General features: G+C 42.6%; 1 protein-coding gene across 1 annotated transcript in view; it reads right to left on the reverse strand.

Moving 5' to 3' along the window:
• LOC104618916 (deleted in malignant brain tumors 1 protein-like) overlaps positions 1-18,815 on the reverse strand; it is a gene marked incomplete at its 5' end in the record, with an annotated part of 24,272 nt that extends 5,457 nt beyond the window's left edge. The window contains 10 exons of the mRNA XM_010284639.1: positions 14-55; positions 479-840; positions 1,320-1,330; positions 1,630-1,971; positions 12,740-12,908; positions 13,569-13,840; positions 15,662-16,050; positions 16,425-16,597; positions 17,694-17,902; positions 18,768-18,815. Coding sequence (XP_010282941.1) covers positions 14-55; positions 479-840; positions 1,320-1,330; positions 1,630-1,971; positions 12,740-12,908; positions 13,569-13,840; positions 15,662-16,050; positions 16,425-16,597; positions 17,694-17,902; positions 18,768-18,815 — 2,017 coding nt within the window. The remainder of the gene's footprint in view (positions 1-13; positions 56-478; positions 841-1,319; positions 1,331-1,629; positions 1,972-12,739; positions 12,909-13,568; positions 13,841-15,661; positions 16,051-16,424; positions 16,598-17,693; positions 17,903-18,767) is intronic.
• Between the last annotated feature and the right edge of the window lie 194 nt (positions 18,816-19,009).

Genomic DNA, 19,009 nt, shown 5'->3' on the forward strand with positions numbered 1-19,009 from the left:
GGGCATGAATTACCTGTTGTGTCCGGCGCTTCAGCAGTAGGGGTTGAACATGCAGCTGCAAGGAAGAAGATAGAGTCAATGAAAGGGCAGCAAATGCGGCGGGCTTGTGGCAATGGAAGTAGACATGGCAATGGCCATGGCAATGCACATGGCCATGGCCATGCACACGGAAGTGTAAGACTGGAGCACTAATGGGGCTCTGTCCTGCCATCTCCCCATCCAGACACCAGCCTGCCCTGTCCCCAGTCCTGCCCCATCCTCCCCACTCCATGATCCCACAATCCTGCTCTTTGCCACTGCACCCAGCACCTACACCTGCACGCGTGGAGAGCCTGCTGTGCCCTGTGCCTGCCCACACGGGGCCTTTGCATGACACGTGCTTCCAGCACCAGGCAGCAAAGACCCCCAGCCTCACCACTCTGCCCCGGCTCTACCAGGGGGGGCAAGCATGGCTGCTCCCAAGGGAGGGCACCCAAACCCGCCCAGTGGGATCTGCAGGAGAGCCAGTAGCCTCCGCTGCCCACACACCTGCACAGATGACGCTGGCATCCTCCGCGTGCCTGCAGTTGTGCACGCCCCAGCCGTTGTGCCTGCACATCTGGAGGGAGGGCTCATCCCCGCGGCACTGCACGTCGTCCAGGAAGATGCTCCCAGAGCCGAGGCCAAAGCGCGCGTTGCCCGGGGCGGCCGTGGGCTGTCCGCAGCCCAGCTGCTGGCACACCACCTGGGCATCGCCCAGGTCCCACCAGTCGTCGCACACCGTCCCCCAGCTGCTGCCGTTGTACACCTCCACGCGGCCCTCGCAGCTGTTCCTCCCACCGGAGAGCCGCAGGTGGGTGCCTGGGACACGGCACAGGGCATTGGGTTATGGTCCCTCCAGCCCAGCACCCTGTGGTCCCCAGATGGGCCCCATGCAGAGGAGGGAGCCTGCATGTTGCTGCAAGGCAAGGGATGGGTCTGGTGGGCATGAATTACCTGTTGAATATGGCCAGTCTGTGGTGGTCACTGGAGCTATGGATGGAAGTATTTGGTGTCAATGAAAAAGGCTCTGAACACACTCAGAGCATGTCATGCAACCTGAAGGAGCCCATCTTTAAGGACCCCCTGTCCTATGGCACTTCACGTCATGCAGAGGTCTTTCATTCAATTGAAATGACCATTGTGACGTCTCTGTTTCACACAGCCATCTGCTCCCTGGGCAGGAACCACACGACCATGGAGGTCTAACTTGTATTACAAAACATTTGATGCAGCAGCTTTCTGTTTTCCAGTCACACCCCAAATTCCAGAGCATCTCTAGGAAATGGCTATGGTACTACCCATGCAGGAACTGGAGGGGCGAAGGCAGAAGGATCCCCTGTCACAATCCTCCTAGTTGCAGCAAGAGGAAATCCCTCCCCAAACAGTTTCCTTCAGCAGCAATGGCTAGAGGTCCTGGCCTCAAGCCTCAGCCCCCCAGTTTACCAGCTCTCCTCCATGCTCTGCTTGCATCCTCACTGTGGACTTGGGTGCCAGGAATGGCCTAACTGGAGTGGCCCAGGGATGGGAGACTCCCTCTGGCACGATTAGGTATGGGAAGGGAGATCAGGGGCACTAAGGAGATCAGTGAGTGACAGTGGACAAGGTTACCTGGTCTGCTCCCCTCTGCTGTGGTAGCCATTTTCGCTATGGTGGTTGTCTCTGCTAGGGAGGTCATCTCTGCTAGAGAGGTCATTGGTGCTGTGGTGGTTGTCTCTGCTGGGGAGGTCATCTCCACTAGGGGGGGTGTCTCCGCTAGAGATGTCATATCCTCTGTTGGGGTCGTTAAAGTTGTTGTGGTCGTCTCCACTAGGGAGGTCGTCTCCTCTATGAAGAGGAGATGTCTCTTTGCTAGAGAGGTCATTGGTTCTGTGGTGGTTGTCTCCTCTGTTGAGGTCATCTCCAGCACTGAGCTTAGCACTGCAGAGGTCATCGGTGCTGGAGTTGTCTTTCCTGTGAATGTGAAAGAAAACCACCACTCACTTGAAGACCATACTTGTGTAATGGGTACATCAGTGTGTTAGCTACAAGCCCAGTTCCTCAAGGATGAAGTGCTGTGTCCAGCTCTGGAGCCCTCAGCACAGGACAGACATGGACATGTTGAAGCAGGTCCAGAGGAGGCCACAAAAATGATCAGAGGGGTGGAACACCTCTGCTGTGAGGACAGGCTGAGAGAGTTGTGGTTGTTCACCCTGGAGAAGAGAAGGCTCCAGGGACACCTTATTGCAGCCTGCCAGTACTTAAAGGGGGCTTATAAGAAAGATGGGGACAGACTTTTTAGCAGGGCCTGTAGTGATAGGACAAGGGGTGATGGTTTTAAACTAAGAGGGCAGATTTAGACTGGATAGGAGGAAGAAATTTTTCACACTGAGGGTGGAGAAACCCTGGCCCAGGTTGGCCAGAGAGGTGTTAGATGCCCCATCCCTGGAAACATTCCAGGTCAGGTTGGACGGGGCTCTGAGCAACCTGATTTAGTTGGAGATGTCCCTGCTCACTGCAGCGGGGTTGGACTAGATGGCCTTGAAAGGTCCCTTCCAACCCAAAGATTCTCTGATTCTATGAAGTGAAATCATGACAAATTACTCTGATGGCATACTCCATCTTGAATGGGGTCAGTGGAGAGAATGGAGGTGGGTAACAGCCAACTGAAAATTTTTCTTGAAAGTGGTATTTCCAGATGGTGACAGCAGGGAAAGGTACTGATGTGGCATCTGCTGCCAGCCACAAGACACCATGGCCCAGGCGCAGCCGGAGGCTGTCCTCTACAGGCTCCTGCCATGGCGCCAGGAGCTGTAGGGCTGCTGGCAGCAGCAGGGCTTGGACCTATCACCATCGCAGATGCCCTTCTGCTGCAGAGGCTCAGGTCATCCCCAGGAGCAGCCCAGGCAGTAGTCTTGGGGTGGTGCTTGGCACAAGGCCAGGAGTGGATCAGGCCATCATGAATCATCTGCTGAATATGGCCCATCTGCCGTAGACACTGGAGCTACGAATGCAAGCAAGAAAAAAATGGCACTTAAAAAGACACTGAACACAGCACGCTTATGGTAATAGAGGCATTGTAGCAAGTTTTGTTGTTTTCTTCTAAGTGCAAAACACTGATGTGGCTAGCATTTTCTTCTAGCATGAATTCAGCTCTCTAGGCTTTTCCTCTTCAAGGAAATGTAGAAAACTGCAATATATATAAAAGACCTGAACAACCTGTTGTTGTTAGCTAGGTCTTAGTTCATGATGACCTGTTGTTAATACAGGAGAAAATAACATACAAATGAACTACCTTTTCTGAAAAATAAGGAGAAAGTAAAATCAGAAAACAGCAAGGTGACAAAGTACTCAAAATTGATGAATATTTGTAAAGGAAAATAATATTAATGGACCTAAACTTGAATGAAAACTTGAAAAATACAGAAACAAAAAGTGAGTTGTCAGCTATGGCAGTTTGGGTTGTGACTGTGAAATTATTACTGCCCATGATGAATGTATTAAGGCTCGCCATAAGAAGTGGAGTTCCACCTAACCCCATTCCTCCCTGATGAACATTGCCTATCAGACATAGCTTTGCCTCAATTTCAACTTGTTTCCTTATTCTCTTTGTTACTGCTGGGTGATTAGACAGAATAAAAGTTCTGCATATTGCAATGTATATCTGATCCTTGGGTTTTTTAATTGCTTTGCATGGAGTGAGCAAGCACAGTGTGTATACTACCCTAGTGAGAAAAAACATGAGCCCATGCTGGCTCTGCGGGGTCAGCAGAGTGAAAAGACAGGGTTGCTGGATGATCAGACTCTGCTTCCTGAGAACAGGCCTTTTCAGAGGGACTGTGCCCTTCCACGGATAGAAAATTCTTCATAATAAAGTAGAAAGAAAGATTAGACATATTATCTGGTATATCTGGTATAGCTTTCCACCACATATCTTGAATGAATGAAATGTACCTCAGGAGGAGAATGTCTGCATACCTCCATGCCGGCACATGTATATTGAGTGCAATTTATAGCAAAAGTATTTAGAAAAGAAAAATGTGACAGCACCTGAACAGACAACACCAGCGTCTTCATAGTGGGCACAGTTGTGTATCCTCCACCCAGAGTGACTACAACGTGTCAAGGAGACCTCATTCCCCTTGCACTTCACATCGTCCAGAAGGATGTTGCCCGAGCCTTGGCCAAAGTAAGCGCTTCCTGTAGCTGCGATGGCCTGGCCACATTCCAGCTCCCTGCACACAACCTGGGCATCGAAAAGGTCCCAGAAATCATCACAAACTGTCCCCCAACGTCCTTTGTAATAGAGCTCAACGCGACCTTCACATTTGTGCCTTCCGTTCACCAGCTGGAGACGGGTTGCTTTGGGAGAGAGGGAATTGAGCACAGCGTCAGACAAATAAAGCTGGAAGTGACTTTAAGAAGTCATCTGTTCTGTCCTCGTGCCCCATCGTTCCTGGTGGGTGCTTGTCTAGCCTGATATTAAATGGCTGTGAGGACAGAGGTGATACACACTTTTTTTCTTCCTCTCTTGCAGATCCCGAAATCAGCTGCACATATTTTATGCAAGATTTCTACAGAAAATTTGGACAGCAAGCTAAGCACAAACTATTTCAGCAAGAAGGGAAATTTTTTAATAATAAGAAAAGCATAACAGGAAAGCAAAGGAGAGAAAATTAATTTCAGTACCTGAATGATATCTAAGTAAAACTGTATTAAAAAAAAGCACCAAATTTTTTTCACTTTGTTAATGGGAAGAAAATGACATGTTTTAAGAATATAGTACATATTTTTGTATTTCTTTTATTCATAGTTGTAAAAATGTTTTGTTCTAAAGAACAGAGAAATGTAGCAATTTACATTGAATCCTACTGGAATTTAGGAGGTACAGCACAGCTTTCCTGCCCTCAACCTGTGTCTTACCAGGAGCATGTACGTGTAGCACTTCTACGTGATGTACGGAGCCTCTGCTGACCTGGGTGCAGGGGGGAAAGCAGGGCGGTGGCTCAAGCAGTTCACCAAGGCTTCAGGGACACAGCAAGGCACAGCTTGGACAGGCAAGACTGACTTTTTCCTAAATCTATGCTCATGGGGCTGCTAAAATGCGGCCATACAAAAATTACGAGGCAGGTAAATTGCAATTCATGAGATATTATGTACTACTGAAGGACAACAAGCAGTGACCTACTTTGCTTAAAATTATGTCAGAGTTAGGCCAAATGAATCCTTCAGAAAAACTACAGAATTTTTAAGAAAAAAACAGCCATCCTTTATTTTTCTCCCTGGTTTATACAATTTAACTAGGATTTCTCTTCTTCCTCTAAAACTTTTAGAAGAATTTTAATGACCTAGAAGCCACACATCACAACCTAATCCTAGAATCCACATATCACAACCTAATCCTAAGTTTTTAAGAGTAAGTTTAGTGGAAGAATTCCACTAAGTGTTCGACAGAATGGACAGTGCTTTCAAATGGGATTATAAAAATTTCAGTAGAAATCCACTGGTTTTATTTCTTACATGCCTGTAAATTGTTTATTAGAGTTTGAAATATAGAAATACCTAATGACCTATCATGTATACATTGATTACTGCATTCATTCAGGTAAAGCCCATCTGCTTTCCAGTTTGAGTTAGCTTGTGTAGACATTCTGCAGTGAACAGTATGAAAATCCTGATTTTAGAGATCCATTTTTGGTGAAGAAGTTTATTAAAGACTTTACCACTAAGTGTGAGTAAGCAAATAAATGTCGTACCTTAAGATATGCAGTGTTTGCACTTTGGAAATCAAAACACACATGCTGAACTTGCTATACTTTGCCTTTCTGCCAAATACATATTTAGCTTGTTATTAAACACTGAATAAGTCACCCAAAACAAAACAAATCCAAGAACTTAACAGCTCCAGGATTTCTTCACTGCATCTAATTCTTTGTTGTTGGACTAGGAGAATGGTCAAGACAGTGTCCAAACTAAATTTGTCCCCATTTGTATGTGTTTAACTGCCAGTTCCAAGGGAGAAGCTACAGAAGTACCCTTTGTCCTATATCTGATTTGTTTCTTCAAGTATCTACTTGGACATTTTTGAACCGTACCCATAGGATTTTTGAGAAGTGAAACTGCGAACGTGGCAAAAAGCCAGAGTGGGATTAGGAAATGAAAGCTGACCTAAAACGGTTTTATTTGCTTTCTTTCATGGCCTGTAAGCACTGTGAGAACATAACCATCAGCTGGGCATGTCATTAGATAGGTTGTGTCCTGCCTCATGCTTTAAAGGTGTCAATAAGACAAGAGCCTGTGACTATACAAATACAGCACTTACTCTGATCCAGGAGACAGAGCCAGGGGCTGGGGAATGAAGCCAAAAGCAGAGAGAAGAACTGGAACAGCAAGAGGAAGATGGCTTATCACCAGGCAAGGAGAGGACAGATGAAGAAAACTGAATGAGGTGGATGATGGCAATAATCATAATGATATATCATTATGAGAATAATCATAAGAAATAATCAGCAATTATTCTAGGATATACATAGAACTATTTAGCTCAAAGCCACCTAAGTCACATAGGAGATGATAGAAACTAATCATGTAAGGAAAAAGTCAATGATGAAAAAAAAGTTGAACCAAAAGCATTTAATGTCTTTCATCATTATTTTTAGATGTTCTTCACTTATCCACAGTGCTAGATTATGAAAACTAACTTCTTGTTATATTTCATTAAATTTTACATAACATCAAGAAGAATCAAATAATATGAGCAATATTAAATATATAGCATATGTCTGTGTGCATATACTCTGGAATAAATATACATTAAAAAAATTATTCCATAATTCTTAGATCAGATTTCTGGAACTGGAAGAATAACTTGTTCATAACATACTCACAGACACAATTCTTTCAATGATACAAGGCACATTCTTTCAGTGATACAAATATGACCCTGTGGCAGCAAAATGAACTCCACTAAATGCTTTAAATCATTCTTATCATTCACTATGATGATTAGTTCATGATTTTAGTAGAACAAAACTGTACTATCTCTTTCATCCAATTTCCCCTTTAATCTTTTGCCCAAACTGACACCAGCATGAATGCAGTTTCTATTCGCGTAGTCAACAGAGAGGATCCCAAACAGTATTTATATGTTTTTTTATGAGGCTTGGAACAAGTCAAAATGCTTTACCTGATTTGACTTCCAGAAATGCTGGAACTAACAAGAGTAGCCATGTCGAAATCGTAGTGGGACCCATCTCATCAAGTGCTGTTGATAGAAAGGACCATGAGAATATATAGCCTCTATTTCTGAAGGGGAGTGGCTCTATACGCTTCTCTTTCTACAGGAGAACAATAAAACAACCACAGTCCTATGATCTGAAACAAAAATAAGTTTGATTTGTTATTCAAGATTTTGTAACGTCCTGGGTTTTGCAAAAGATAGTATCTCAAGAGTAACATTTTCCACTGCCTGGAAGGAAATATTTATGCTACTATAGGTTTCACAATCATCTTGTTGTACAAAGCAAATGAGCTCCTATCCAAAGATACCTTTCAATTCTGGCTGATGAATCTCAGTATTTTTCTTTTATGGGGAGATTCCTTGGCAGGTCTGGGGAAGGTAGTGGAATCTTGAAACATAAAGAGGTTTCTTCCAGTAAAGTAATAAAAGCTTCATAACTTCATTCCAACTAGTGAAGAAAGTCTTCCTGGGGAGCCATGAATTTCTTACAGGTTTGGCATACTCAAATAAAATAAGACCTGGTGGCCCTGTTCAAGTATGACTGCAGAGGTCTCTGAACATAACCCACCAGACCTGTGACTGTTGCTGAATGCAACATGAAGATAACCGAGAGACACTACGGAGACAGTTGCATCCTATCAAAATGACTAGCTCCACCACACCATCAATTCCTCTGCCATCAGCTGCAGAGCCAACAACAAGAAGGGTAAGGCAGGAGGTGGCTGCAGCGTTTTGGTGCATGTAGGAGCCACTGGAGAGGCAACGTGGTGGAGATGTCAGGAAAGGAGAGGAGGCAATCTGTGGTCCGGGCTGACGCAGGACCTGGGGAAAGACAGTTGGAGTAGCAGCAAGAGGAGCTCACATGAGAGGGGTGTGAAATATTGCTTGCTTGAGAGCCACAGCTGTAAGTGGAGGGGAGCACATACCACAGCATATAGGTGATAACTTTGCCTCAACATGTGGGTAATTTGCTCCAGATAATTAAGGAGAGAGACTGAGCCAAGCCTTGTAAGCAAATCACTATGAGATACCTGAAGAACCTTGCTGTTGAAGTCAACACCTCCAGCCCTGATATGAACCCATTCCTTTTCTGCACTTTTAAGTTCAAATCAAAACTCTATTCACTGAGAGACTGTTAGATTGCAAGAAAGTGTTAAGAGAATCAGGGTCAGCTGATAACTTTTTGTGAAAACTGTGCAGAAAAATCAGTGGATTTTATGCATAAAGTAAATTACATAGGTTGCAACTTAAAGTTACAATTTCCTTTGATCCTTTGAACTATCAAATGGGGAAAAAAAAGGTTCAGATTTCTATTAAGAGTCTTTCTTAATATATTCCTTTTCTAATTTTGCATAGTGACAATTACAGCTGTTTTATTCTTTGAAGAATGAATCCAAAGCTTTTCCACAACATGAAATAATGCTTAATTCTCATTCATCACTTTCTTGCCAGAGTGGTTACTTTTCTGTGTTTCTGTGTTTTAACCATTTAACAAGAGAAGTCTGAGGACAATCCTAACACTGAAGAGGCAGAATATTGTTTTTCATCTGATTCCTACCTCTACAGCCATCATAGCTTGGATGGCATTATGAGGAGTTAAAATTTGTGGCACAGTTGTTGCCATATACAAATTCATTGCCTCCAGGGGCAGTCATCAGGGATGAAGACTAAAGTCCAGGAGCCCAAGGGAAAAATGACGTAGAAGGCCCGCAAAGGCCAGCAGTATTGGAATGGAAGAAGGAAGTACAAAACACAAGAGGCCAAAGATAACGCTGGAAGCCTTGAAAGTGAACATTGAAAAGGGTAAATATGTTTCTTCTTTATACAAACAACCACATTCGCACATGAATGAGGAAATGTACACGACACCTGGCATTCAATATTCATATTCTTCTGGTTTTGACATCTTGACAAGAAGCCGAAAAAATCTGGTATATTTGACTGACCAATCAAACACTGCAATCAGTGAAGCAAGAGTAAATGATGGATAGCAATTGTTCTCCAAACTCTTGTAATAACTGAAAAGGGTGGGGACTTAGAGGAACATGAAAGTGATTCCCAGATGTTTCAAGTGAAAAAAAAAGCCAGACTGTCCTAGTAAATGAACACCACCGATGATTAATTTATTCTTCATTATGTTCTCCACTAATTAATTCTTTACTACAAACTTCAAAGATCTAGCTATTTCTAGAGATCTTGATTATCAGACAATGTCTGCAGAGTAGGAATAGATAAATGTTACCTTATGATCAATTTGAATTCATTAATTAATGTAAATACTATACAGCACGTTTTCATCCTTGCCATTGGCTAGGTAAGTCTCTTGCAGCCATACGTTTTTACTCTCTAGGATTTCTTCTGGCAGCTTGAAGATTTCCTCAGCACATTACTCTGTGGAAGAAGTTCCACCGAGCTTTGAAAACACCTTCTCTTCTACTGACTATTGTCAGGAGACTTCTGCAGAAATATCGGCTGTTGTGAGGTCCAAATGAAAACCATTGAAAGGACATAGAAGATTAATTAGCTTTTCGCTCCTTACTGTAAGAAAGTGTCTAGACTGGAATGAGGGTATCCACAGGCTTCTGCACAAAGAAGCCATAGTTTGAATCCATGTGTTAAGATGCAATGAGGCAGCTTAGTCTAATTTGTCAGATTGCCTGATGGCCTCTTGGGCTCTGTTGCATGTGTCATGTGAAGCATGTCATTGCAAATCAATCTGGATTTGTTTAATGGTGAGGATGCAAGTGGTTCAGAACTGACTGCCACTGAGAGTCAAATCCACTGGATTTACCAGTAGAAGCTTTCCTGAATGTGGTGGGGCAGGAGGTGGGAAGAAAGGTTCTTGGCAGAGACACCATTCAGCAGACACATGTACTTTAGAGCATGACCCTTTCCTCATCACCAAACCCAGCTTTCTTGAATCCTGCATTTCTATAATACTTGTGGATCAAGGAAGGTGGTAGGAAGTAAGGAGGATGAGTGTGAGACACCAGTTACTTGAACAGTTTAGTGGTGTTTTCTACAGCAACATTCAATATGGAAACCACTGAACTTGGTAATTCTACCTTGCATTCTGATACAACTTTGGTATATCACCACCTGGGGCCCCTGGCACAGAATAGTATGGGAAGACTCAGCTCTGAACAGTACAGGCACATTGCAGGTTGGAGGCACCAACATCCTAGGTCTATGATCTTTCTGCTTGCCTGATCACAATAATATTCTAGGACTAGAAGAAGTAGAAAAAGTGCCATCAAGCTATGCCCTGAAAAATGGTGGGGGTCGCACAACCACAGCAGCAAGGCCACAGCAGGAGTGGGGGCAGAAGAGAAAACAGTGGGTCTGGGAAAAGCAGAGAGGAAGGTCCTCTTCTAGAGACTTAGGAAAGCCCAGGTCCAGGAATGTCTTCACTCTGCTTAGCAGATTGCTGAATTCCTCCAAGTCTGGACAATCTCTGATCCACAGAACAGGACTAGATGAAAGGCAGGTCAGTCTCCTGGATTGCTCTGCCTTTCAAAGCTGGCTGTAGGCAGGGAGGAGTGGAGGACCATCCTCAGTCCTTGTTCCTCATGTGTGGACAACAAAATTCACTTCCACACTCTGTGGGCAATACCAATCCCTGCTTGCACGGTCCCTTCTCCACAGCATGGAGAGATCACCCAATCATTAAGGTTGGAAAAAACCTTTAAGATCATCAAGTCCAACCGTTAACCCAACACCACCACGCCCACTAAACCATGTCCTGAAGTGCCACATCCACACGTTTTTTTGACCACTTCCACCACCTCCCTGGGCAGCCTGGTCCAATGTTTGACCACTCTCTCAGTGAAGACATTTTTCCTAATATCCAATCTAAACCTTCCCTGGCACAACTTGAGGCCATTTCCTCTCGTCCTATCGCTGGTTACTTGGGAGAAGAGACCAACAGCCACCTCACCACAACCCCCTTTCAGGTAGTTGTAGAGAGCGATGAGGGCTCCCCTCAGCCTCCTCTTCTCCAGACTGAACAACCCCAGTTCCCTCAGCCGCTCCTTGTAAGACTTGTGCTCCAGACCCCTCACCAGCTTCATTGCCCTTCTCTGGACACGCTCCAGCACCTCAACGTCCTTCTTGTAGTGAGGGGCCCAAAACTGAACACAGGATTCAAGGTGCGGCCTCACCAGTGCCGAGTACAGGGGCACGATCCCTGCCCTGCTCCTGCTGGCCACGCTAGTTCTCATACCGATGACGAGAGGCCTGCCTGGGGTCACCAGGAAAAGGCAGCTTGCAGGAAGAAACGGTACAGGCTGTAATGATTCCCGTCAGAGCTGCCCGCATCCTCCTCATCAGGTCAGGATGTCACCCTGGAGTACAGCTCACCTTCCTTACACGTCACTACTTTGTCTCTGGCTCACCTCACACATAGTTCATTATACTGTTCCCAACGAAGTTTCCTCTTTCATAGCTGGCTAGAAAACAGGAGTGTCTAAAGAAAAGCACTTCTCAATCAAATACCAGTGACCTTTCCAGCTGTAGTAAATAGCTTCTTCCAAAGACATTCTTCCTTTATTATTGTTTTTATTTCATTTTCACATGGGGATAGGAGACGGGTCACACTTCCTTATGGCAATTTACGTACATTCTCTCCCCCTGCCCCATTACGAGTGCAGAAATGTGTAAGAGCAAGAGCAGAAATCATTGCTTGGCAAAGTCACTTTGTCAGAAGCCATGTTCTCCAACTTGATAACGCATTAATTGGGAGTTCAGACACATAGATGGTAGGTTTGCAAGTACACAAAAAGAGGTATCACTCAAAAAACGTTTTCTTTCCTGCTTTTTTTAATTACACATTTACATAACAGATTTTATTATATTCATCCTCTATACAAAATCTTATAAATGGCCTACATTTTCTCAGAGAAACATGTAACTGTGAAGAACCCCAAAAGAAGGAGCGCTGTACAGGAGCAATTCTGTAAGTGCAGCCCCTGTGCATTTTCACTTGTGGCTCATTATTGAGATATTTTTACCACAAAGAAACATTTTTCATGGACAAGTTTCCAGAGTATCTCATGGTGCTATGCATGTGTTTTGTCTGTGTATCAGCAATGGCAAAATAAGTCAGTTGTTCTTTCTCAAGTCACCTAAATCAGTCTTCTCAGTCACCTAAATCAGTCTTCTCAGACACTCAAGCACTGTGATGTGTCTCAACATTAGAGATGCTCTGAAATGTCCAGCATGGAAGATGGTAGCTTATTTGGATGCTGGGATGGAAGAATCAACCTTTCTTTAGACCTTAGGTGTATGTGGACTTGAGGAGTTTAAAGCCAGGCTCCTTCATAAGTTCAGTTCATGGTGACACTGGGTTTTACCTTAGTACAGTAGGTTCTTCAAACAAGATCTGGATGGTGGAATAGTCAAGTAAGAGTTACCCTCTACGCAGATTGCAAAACCAAATCATGAAGCAGATGACTGGTGAAAATACCAGCACCGTCCACCTGCAAGCCTTGGGTTGCCTCTCACATTATCTGGTACTGGATGGGTTCCTGCAGTTTGCGCTTCAAAAGAAATCCTCCCACAGTGAGAACAGCAGCTACCAGCGCCACGGCAGTCACAGCCAGAGCAACATGGGAGCTGGCAGCAGGCACTGGGCTCTGAGAGTCCCCGTTCACTTGGGTATCAGAGGCCAGCTCTGTGCATAAAAGAGAAAGAGAGAGGCTTACATTTGTTTTCCTGAGCTAGTTAATCTCAAAGGTAATTAGGCAAAAAGAACTTGAATTAAAATGTTCCAATCTGGATCTGATCAGGAACCAAATTTCTTTGTGGCGCTTTGCTTCACAAAAGATCCTGTGGCCGTGCCAAACAAGTAAAGATTATGGCAAGAAATTAAAGAACAACTAAGAATTTGCAATGATTACAGTCTAAGACCATACGATGCTGTTTGCTGATAGTGGAAACAGCAGCTATAGGACACTGTGAAACAACATTTTCAAGGGCACCTACAGGTTGGTTGCTAATAAATAAGAGACAGGACTATCAGGCACAGACAGCTTTGGAAAATTAATATAAATCCTGCAGGGAGACAAGTTACATCTCATCCCTCTTCCCACAGATCTGACTCAATTGCCATTTGGCATGTGCAGAACAAATAATGGATCTAAACTATGGTAGAAAAGAAATCGCTTGTAAACAATTTTATAAAAATATTTTTTTTAAATCCCTATAAGAATTATAGCACAGTTATGAATAAAGCAACAAAGGCGTATTTCAGAGCTGGATTTCATGTCTGAACTGACATGCAAACATACAGTAATATGCAGAGTCTTATGTTATTTAAATTATTTAAACTTACCAGTGTGCCTGTTCTCAGCATGAGCTTCCCGAAGCTGGACAGGTCCAATAACAACATTCACTTTTCCCTGGGAAGAACCTGCATTCCTCTTGAACCTACTAACACAGCCTTGATAGCAGCGAGAAGAGTAGTCGTTGTACCTGCACACCACCAGCTCACACTGCAGGTAAACCGACGGGTGCCGATTAACAAATGAAAAAGCATTAAATGCAAACCGAGCAACATCACCGTATGGTGAATAGTAGGAAGAGTAGGTAGGATCCTTCACACACCTGGAAAGATATAAAGTTAATAGATTAGCTATTGTGAATAGAAATACTATTACACTCTCTTCGTGCAATATGTTTCAAGTTCAAATATAAAACCACGAGGTTAAAGTATTAGAGAACTCAAGAGGATAAAAAAAAAGTCTGTTTTAGCAAGGAGAGAAAATAAGAGACAAAAATAAGTAATGGTGGCAGTGATTTCTACCACAATAACATGTACAACACAGGAATTTCATAGCTCAACAAAGTTCATGCAAACATGAATAGCTGAAAAATAGTTAGTGCTTCTGCTGGTTTCCATGTTTCAGGTACAGTCAAGGACCAGTTTTGCATTTGTAAACACGATTACCTGTTTGCAAAGAGGCTTCTGCAGGTTGTTGCAGAAAGAGAAAGGGCACCTTTCTATTCTGAAAGGACAAAACTACTTCTAATACACAATTTTGGGGGGAAATAAATGTGCTCTTTAGTCCTTTGATGTTGGTAGGGTACCTTGCTTGAGGAATCTCGAAATCTGACAGAGATCTCCAGATGTTGCACAGACCAAATTGCTAGATTATCTTTCCTGTCAATAAGTTTCCCTTCTTGAAAATTTCTAGCCTTAAAAGTTACCTAACTTAGATCCTAGTCATTCTGGTTTAATTTAACCACCATGCAAAAAGACCACAATAATTCACCCACAGCTGTTACACCAGACTATTTCAAAATTGTCATTAATTACCTTTGTATCTCAAAAAAAAATCCATTATTATAATTCATTTCCCTAGGATTTTAAGTCCTCTTATTCTCAGTTTGCTTTACACTGCAGTGACATCCCAACATACCTGATATTTACAGATGGATATGATTGATTTTATATTCAGTAAATACATTTCCTTTTGACATAGTTCCTTGTGACATGAATAAAAATGAACCGGAAGATGATCAGAATCTATTTGCCCCATCTCCCTGGTGAGTGTCCTGCTCACAAAACTAGCGAGTCCTTCCATGTCCTGCCTAATGTATATGTGTTTTTATGGCTAAAATAAAAAGAAACCCCAACAAGAAGAAAACCTTCCTAATATTTACATAAAGTGCAAAAGGGAGGACATTCACCCAGCAGGAAGGAGGCACTGTGTCCACTTCACCAGCCTGTCAGAAAACCAACTTCCAGCTTAGCAGTAGGTTACTACACCGCTTAGGTTACTACACCGCTAAGGTTACTGATGTGAACGCCCTCCCAGGAGGCAGAGAAATTCAAATCCCACCAAGCACGGAAGGGAAATAAACTAGCATGATCCTTTCATTCCCAGAACAAAATGGGACACTGGGAACCACATTTTATGCTTCTAGCTCCCTGTTGGTTTTGCATTCCTTACAAGAGTCCACAACTTTTCCATTTCAAATCAAAAGGCACATTTCGTATCAAATTAAGCAAAATGTTTTAGGTTTTTAAAACAGCAAGAAAAGGCTAAGGAATTTATCTTCTTTTTGAACAGACTGTTTTGTATTCTAGTTATGATGCTGCAAAACTCTAGTTCTGATGTACGGAAACGTAGAACCTTTGACATCCCTACACTTTGTGCATCTATTTTAGAAAAAAATTCAGATCTCAGTTTCTACACTGCCTCCTTGAGTGAAATCTCAGTGCTTGACTGCAACTTCTGAATGGCATTTCTTTGTCATATTATATTTTATTCAGGTTTTGCCAAAAAGTATTTCTTACAAGTGTATTTGTACTGAGAATTGCAACCAATGTACACTGGCCCTAAATCACCTCTTTCATAAATCAAGCTCTTTCAGAACTATGCATACAGATAATTTTTAAGTAATTCTTTAGAAAGTTCTTACCCACTTCTGATCAATTCATAGGTCAATGTTCTAAAATTGCTAGGATCAGGTGATGCCACACATGTGTCCACAAACACCACCAGATTTGGGTCAGAGCTGTGAAGAGATGCTTGAAGGAACAAATTCTGATTCAGGTCAACGTAATATGGAAAGTCATGCACCGGCCACAGGAAAGATGAGGAATTGTAGAATGTCAAGTTCACATCGTATCTGCCGTACTGGGTTTCACTGACATTAATGATGTCATCGGCAATGTACATTACTTGCACCCAGGTGTTCTGGAGCATTTTGCAGTTGATGTGCAAGTGCAGGTCCTTTTGCCTCTTGATGGTGTAACCAGAAGCAGGTACTTTTATCACATTGGAGTAGGTGATCGTTTCATTGTTGCCCTGTTTGACACATTAGATGAGTACAAAATTATCACAGGTACTGTGTACTATAAACTTTTGTATGTGCCGGGTCCTAGTATTAGTCAGAAAGAACAAGTAATACTCAAAAATCTCAAGCATCCTGGATGGGATTGTTCACTTAACTGTCTCCTATACTTTGTTCTCTAGAAGATCACTCTGATATAGCTATAGGGATTACCTAAAGCCCAGGAAGGGTAAGTAAGAATGTTTAACAAACCTTAGCCTCCAGAAACACATGCTGCTTTTCTGTGTTTTGAATACCTGTGGGGTACAACACCCTTTGCAAATTGCAAATGCCTATTAAGTTTCCACACCCAGTCTTGGAGAGTTCTCCAAAATAATTTGACACCAACCTGTCTACGTGTACCACAGCCATTGTATGGAACGTCGAATATAACCTCAGTCAATGTAATTGTTGGTCTACAATAAGAGTCAAACAAGTTGATGTTCGACACCGAGTAGCCCTGTGACTGGAGATAGTGTCTGTCTACAACCGCCCGCATGTATGTTGGCAAGCACACAAGAGCTAGGGAAGAAAATACGAATTATTAGTGATTCCAGGTACTTGATAATGCTTGCATGTTACAAATTCAACAAATACAATAGCTACTACCATTTAGGAGAGAGAATTCGTAAGCCAAACCACTTATTTTTACACCTTAGACTTAGATACGAATAAGCAATAGTCTCTTACAAACTTCAGCTGACCTTCAATTACTCTCTTGACAAAAATATGTGGCCTACAATAGGCTTTTGCTGAGACCTTGAGCTTGTGTCACCACTCACATAAAAATGCTAAGAAATGTTAGTTTCTGCTGAATAAGAATCCAAAAGCTCTTAGGGAAGGTGTAGAGCTAAACATGTACACTGGCTTGCAGAAACAGTACTTGGGTGGGAGGGGATCCTGAAACCATCTTCATGAGGGTTCACTGAGTCCATGATATGAAAAGCAATGATCCCAGGGAGTGTTTGGCCTTTGGTAGAGAGAGATATCTGATGATAGGGACCTACTGGTAACACACAGCCTCTTGAAAGGCAGTTACAAAGACAACAGAGACAAATGTGATGGCCATTGTTTGTGCCTGGCAAGGTTGTGAGTGCACATTAGATAAATTTTCTCACTGGGACTGCAGGACAATACCGGAACAGGTCACCAATAGAAATTGTGGCTTTGAAGATTTCATCCTTGGAACGTTTTCTAGAGACTCAGCTAGACAAATTCATGGTGGATTTGATCTGGTCTTGGCAATAGCTGTGCTTTGAATAGATGGACTAGGAAGCCTCCAAAGGTCTTTTCTAACCAATATTACTATGATTCTATGAAAATCTGTCCACAAAAGTAGAAAAAATATATGAATAATGAGGTGATAAGAAGAATAAATTAGACTGGTCATCTTAGAAAATGTCTAAAGGCAATTAATGTGATACTTGAAAGATTTTTTTAATGAAAACAATAATTATTGTCTGAAAGTGATTGGTCAATAACCAGTATGAAATTCAATTAGGAATGTCATCTACGTACAAGTTTTTCAACAGCATTAACAAATACTTATTTAACAAATAAAATCAGGGTATAAAAGCTTCTAAGCAAAGAAAACATTACAAACAGAATGGAAACTTACTGGTGTTATGGTCTGCTGGAAAGGACTGATATGTAGCATAAAACCCTCTATTGGAATATCTGGAATCACTGTGAAATTTGACAGTCATAAAGTTTGAGGATGATGTGTACGTGAGATCAGAACCGGAACAAATTCTTCCAAGCAGAGGAGAAGTATTGGGCGGTCCATCATAGATCTCAATATAGTCATTCTGGCATCCACCTTGCAACCTAGGGAATAAACATGAATATACAGCAAAATGCATTTGGTAAACTTTGGTTTTAAAGTACTGAACAAACAATAAACTAAGATACTGCACCCACACAATTCCTGTGTAATATTTATAATACTCTTATAAGCATTGGAAATGTGCTTGGGAACTGTGCTGGTAGCTGAGATTTGGGACCCATTTATTGCCCAAGCAGCAAGTGATTTACTTACTGAATGCTTCCAAATGTGAGCATAATTCGGAAATTATTCGTTACTTGCATTTGCCATGAACAATCTGCATTATCTGGATAATGCAAAGGATAAGAAGGACTCTGAAGTGTTCCAGAGGAATTTAAAAGCAAGCCACCACAAATATATTTTCTAGCTGAAAAAAAAAAAAAAGGAAAGAAAATAAGATATAGATGTGTCCAATTTAGATTTACTTCTGATCAAATTAAAGTACGTATTAGGTACCCAAGCCATAGCAAAAAAAGGATAAATCCTCAGAGACGCTGAATGGTTGTGTTCTTCTTATTATCAAGTATGATGACCTCTTCAGAGAACTCAGAATCTCCCTTGCCATTTCGTATTTGGTAGACTTAAGGCATAAATGCATATGTGAAAAAGCAAAAGGTTCCGGCACAAAAAACATAACATGTAGAGAAGAAAGAAGATATTTAACAAAAAAAACAAAGCAAGAAATCCACTCCTCTCAACAGAATCAAACAGACACAGGAGACGAACATGTAGGATTTAATCAAATAGTATAAATACAGATACTTTTAAAAAGTATTAAAACGTGCAAGCCACACAGCTCTACCCCTAAAGCAGTAAATCATACACCTCCAAAATCACACACAAGAAGTATGAAAAAATCACACACACCTGGAGAAGTCAGAACTGGAGTAGAAACAAAGGTTGCGGCTGTGGCATCTGTAAGAGGAGGAAGAGAAAGGAGCAGGTGAGGACCTTGTGGATGAAGGAACATGGCTGGGTTCCCCCCCAGCTCTGGGGATGTTGGTGCCCCCCTGCCACATGGGTGATGGGGAGCCTGGGGGTCTGCGCAGGGTGCCCGTGCATGGCAGGACCATCAAACGACACAATCTTTGAACGCGACTCCAAGACAC

The sequence above is a fragment of the Phaethon lepturus genome, unplaced genomic scaffold (genome assembly GCF_000687285.1).
Source record: "Phaethon lepturus isolate BGI_N335 unplaced genomic scaffold, ASM68728v1 scaffold30313, whole genome shotgun sequence".
Lineage (NCBI taxonomy): Eukaryota > Metazoa > Chordata > Aves > Phaethontiformes > Phaethontidae > Phaethon > Phaethon lepturus.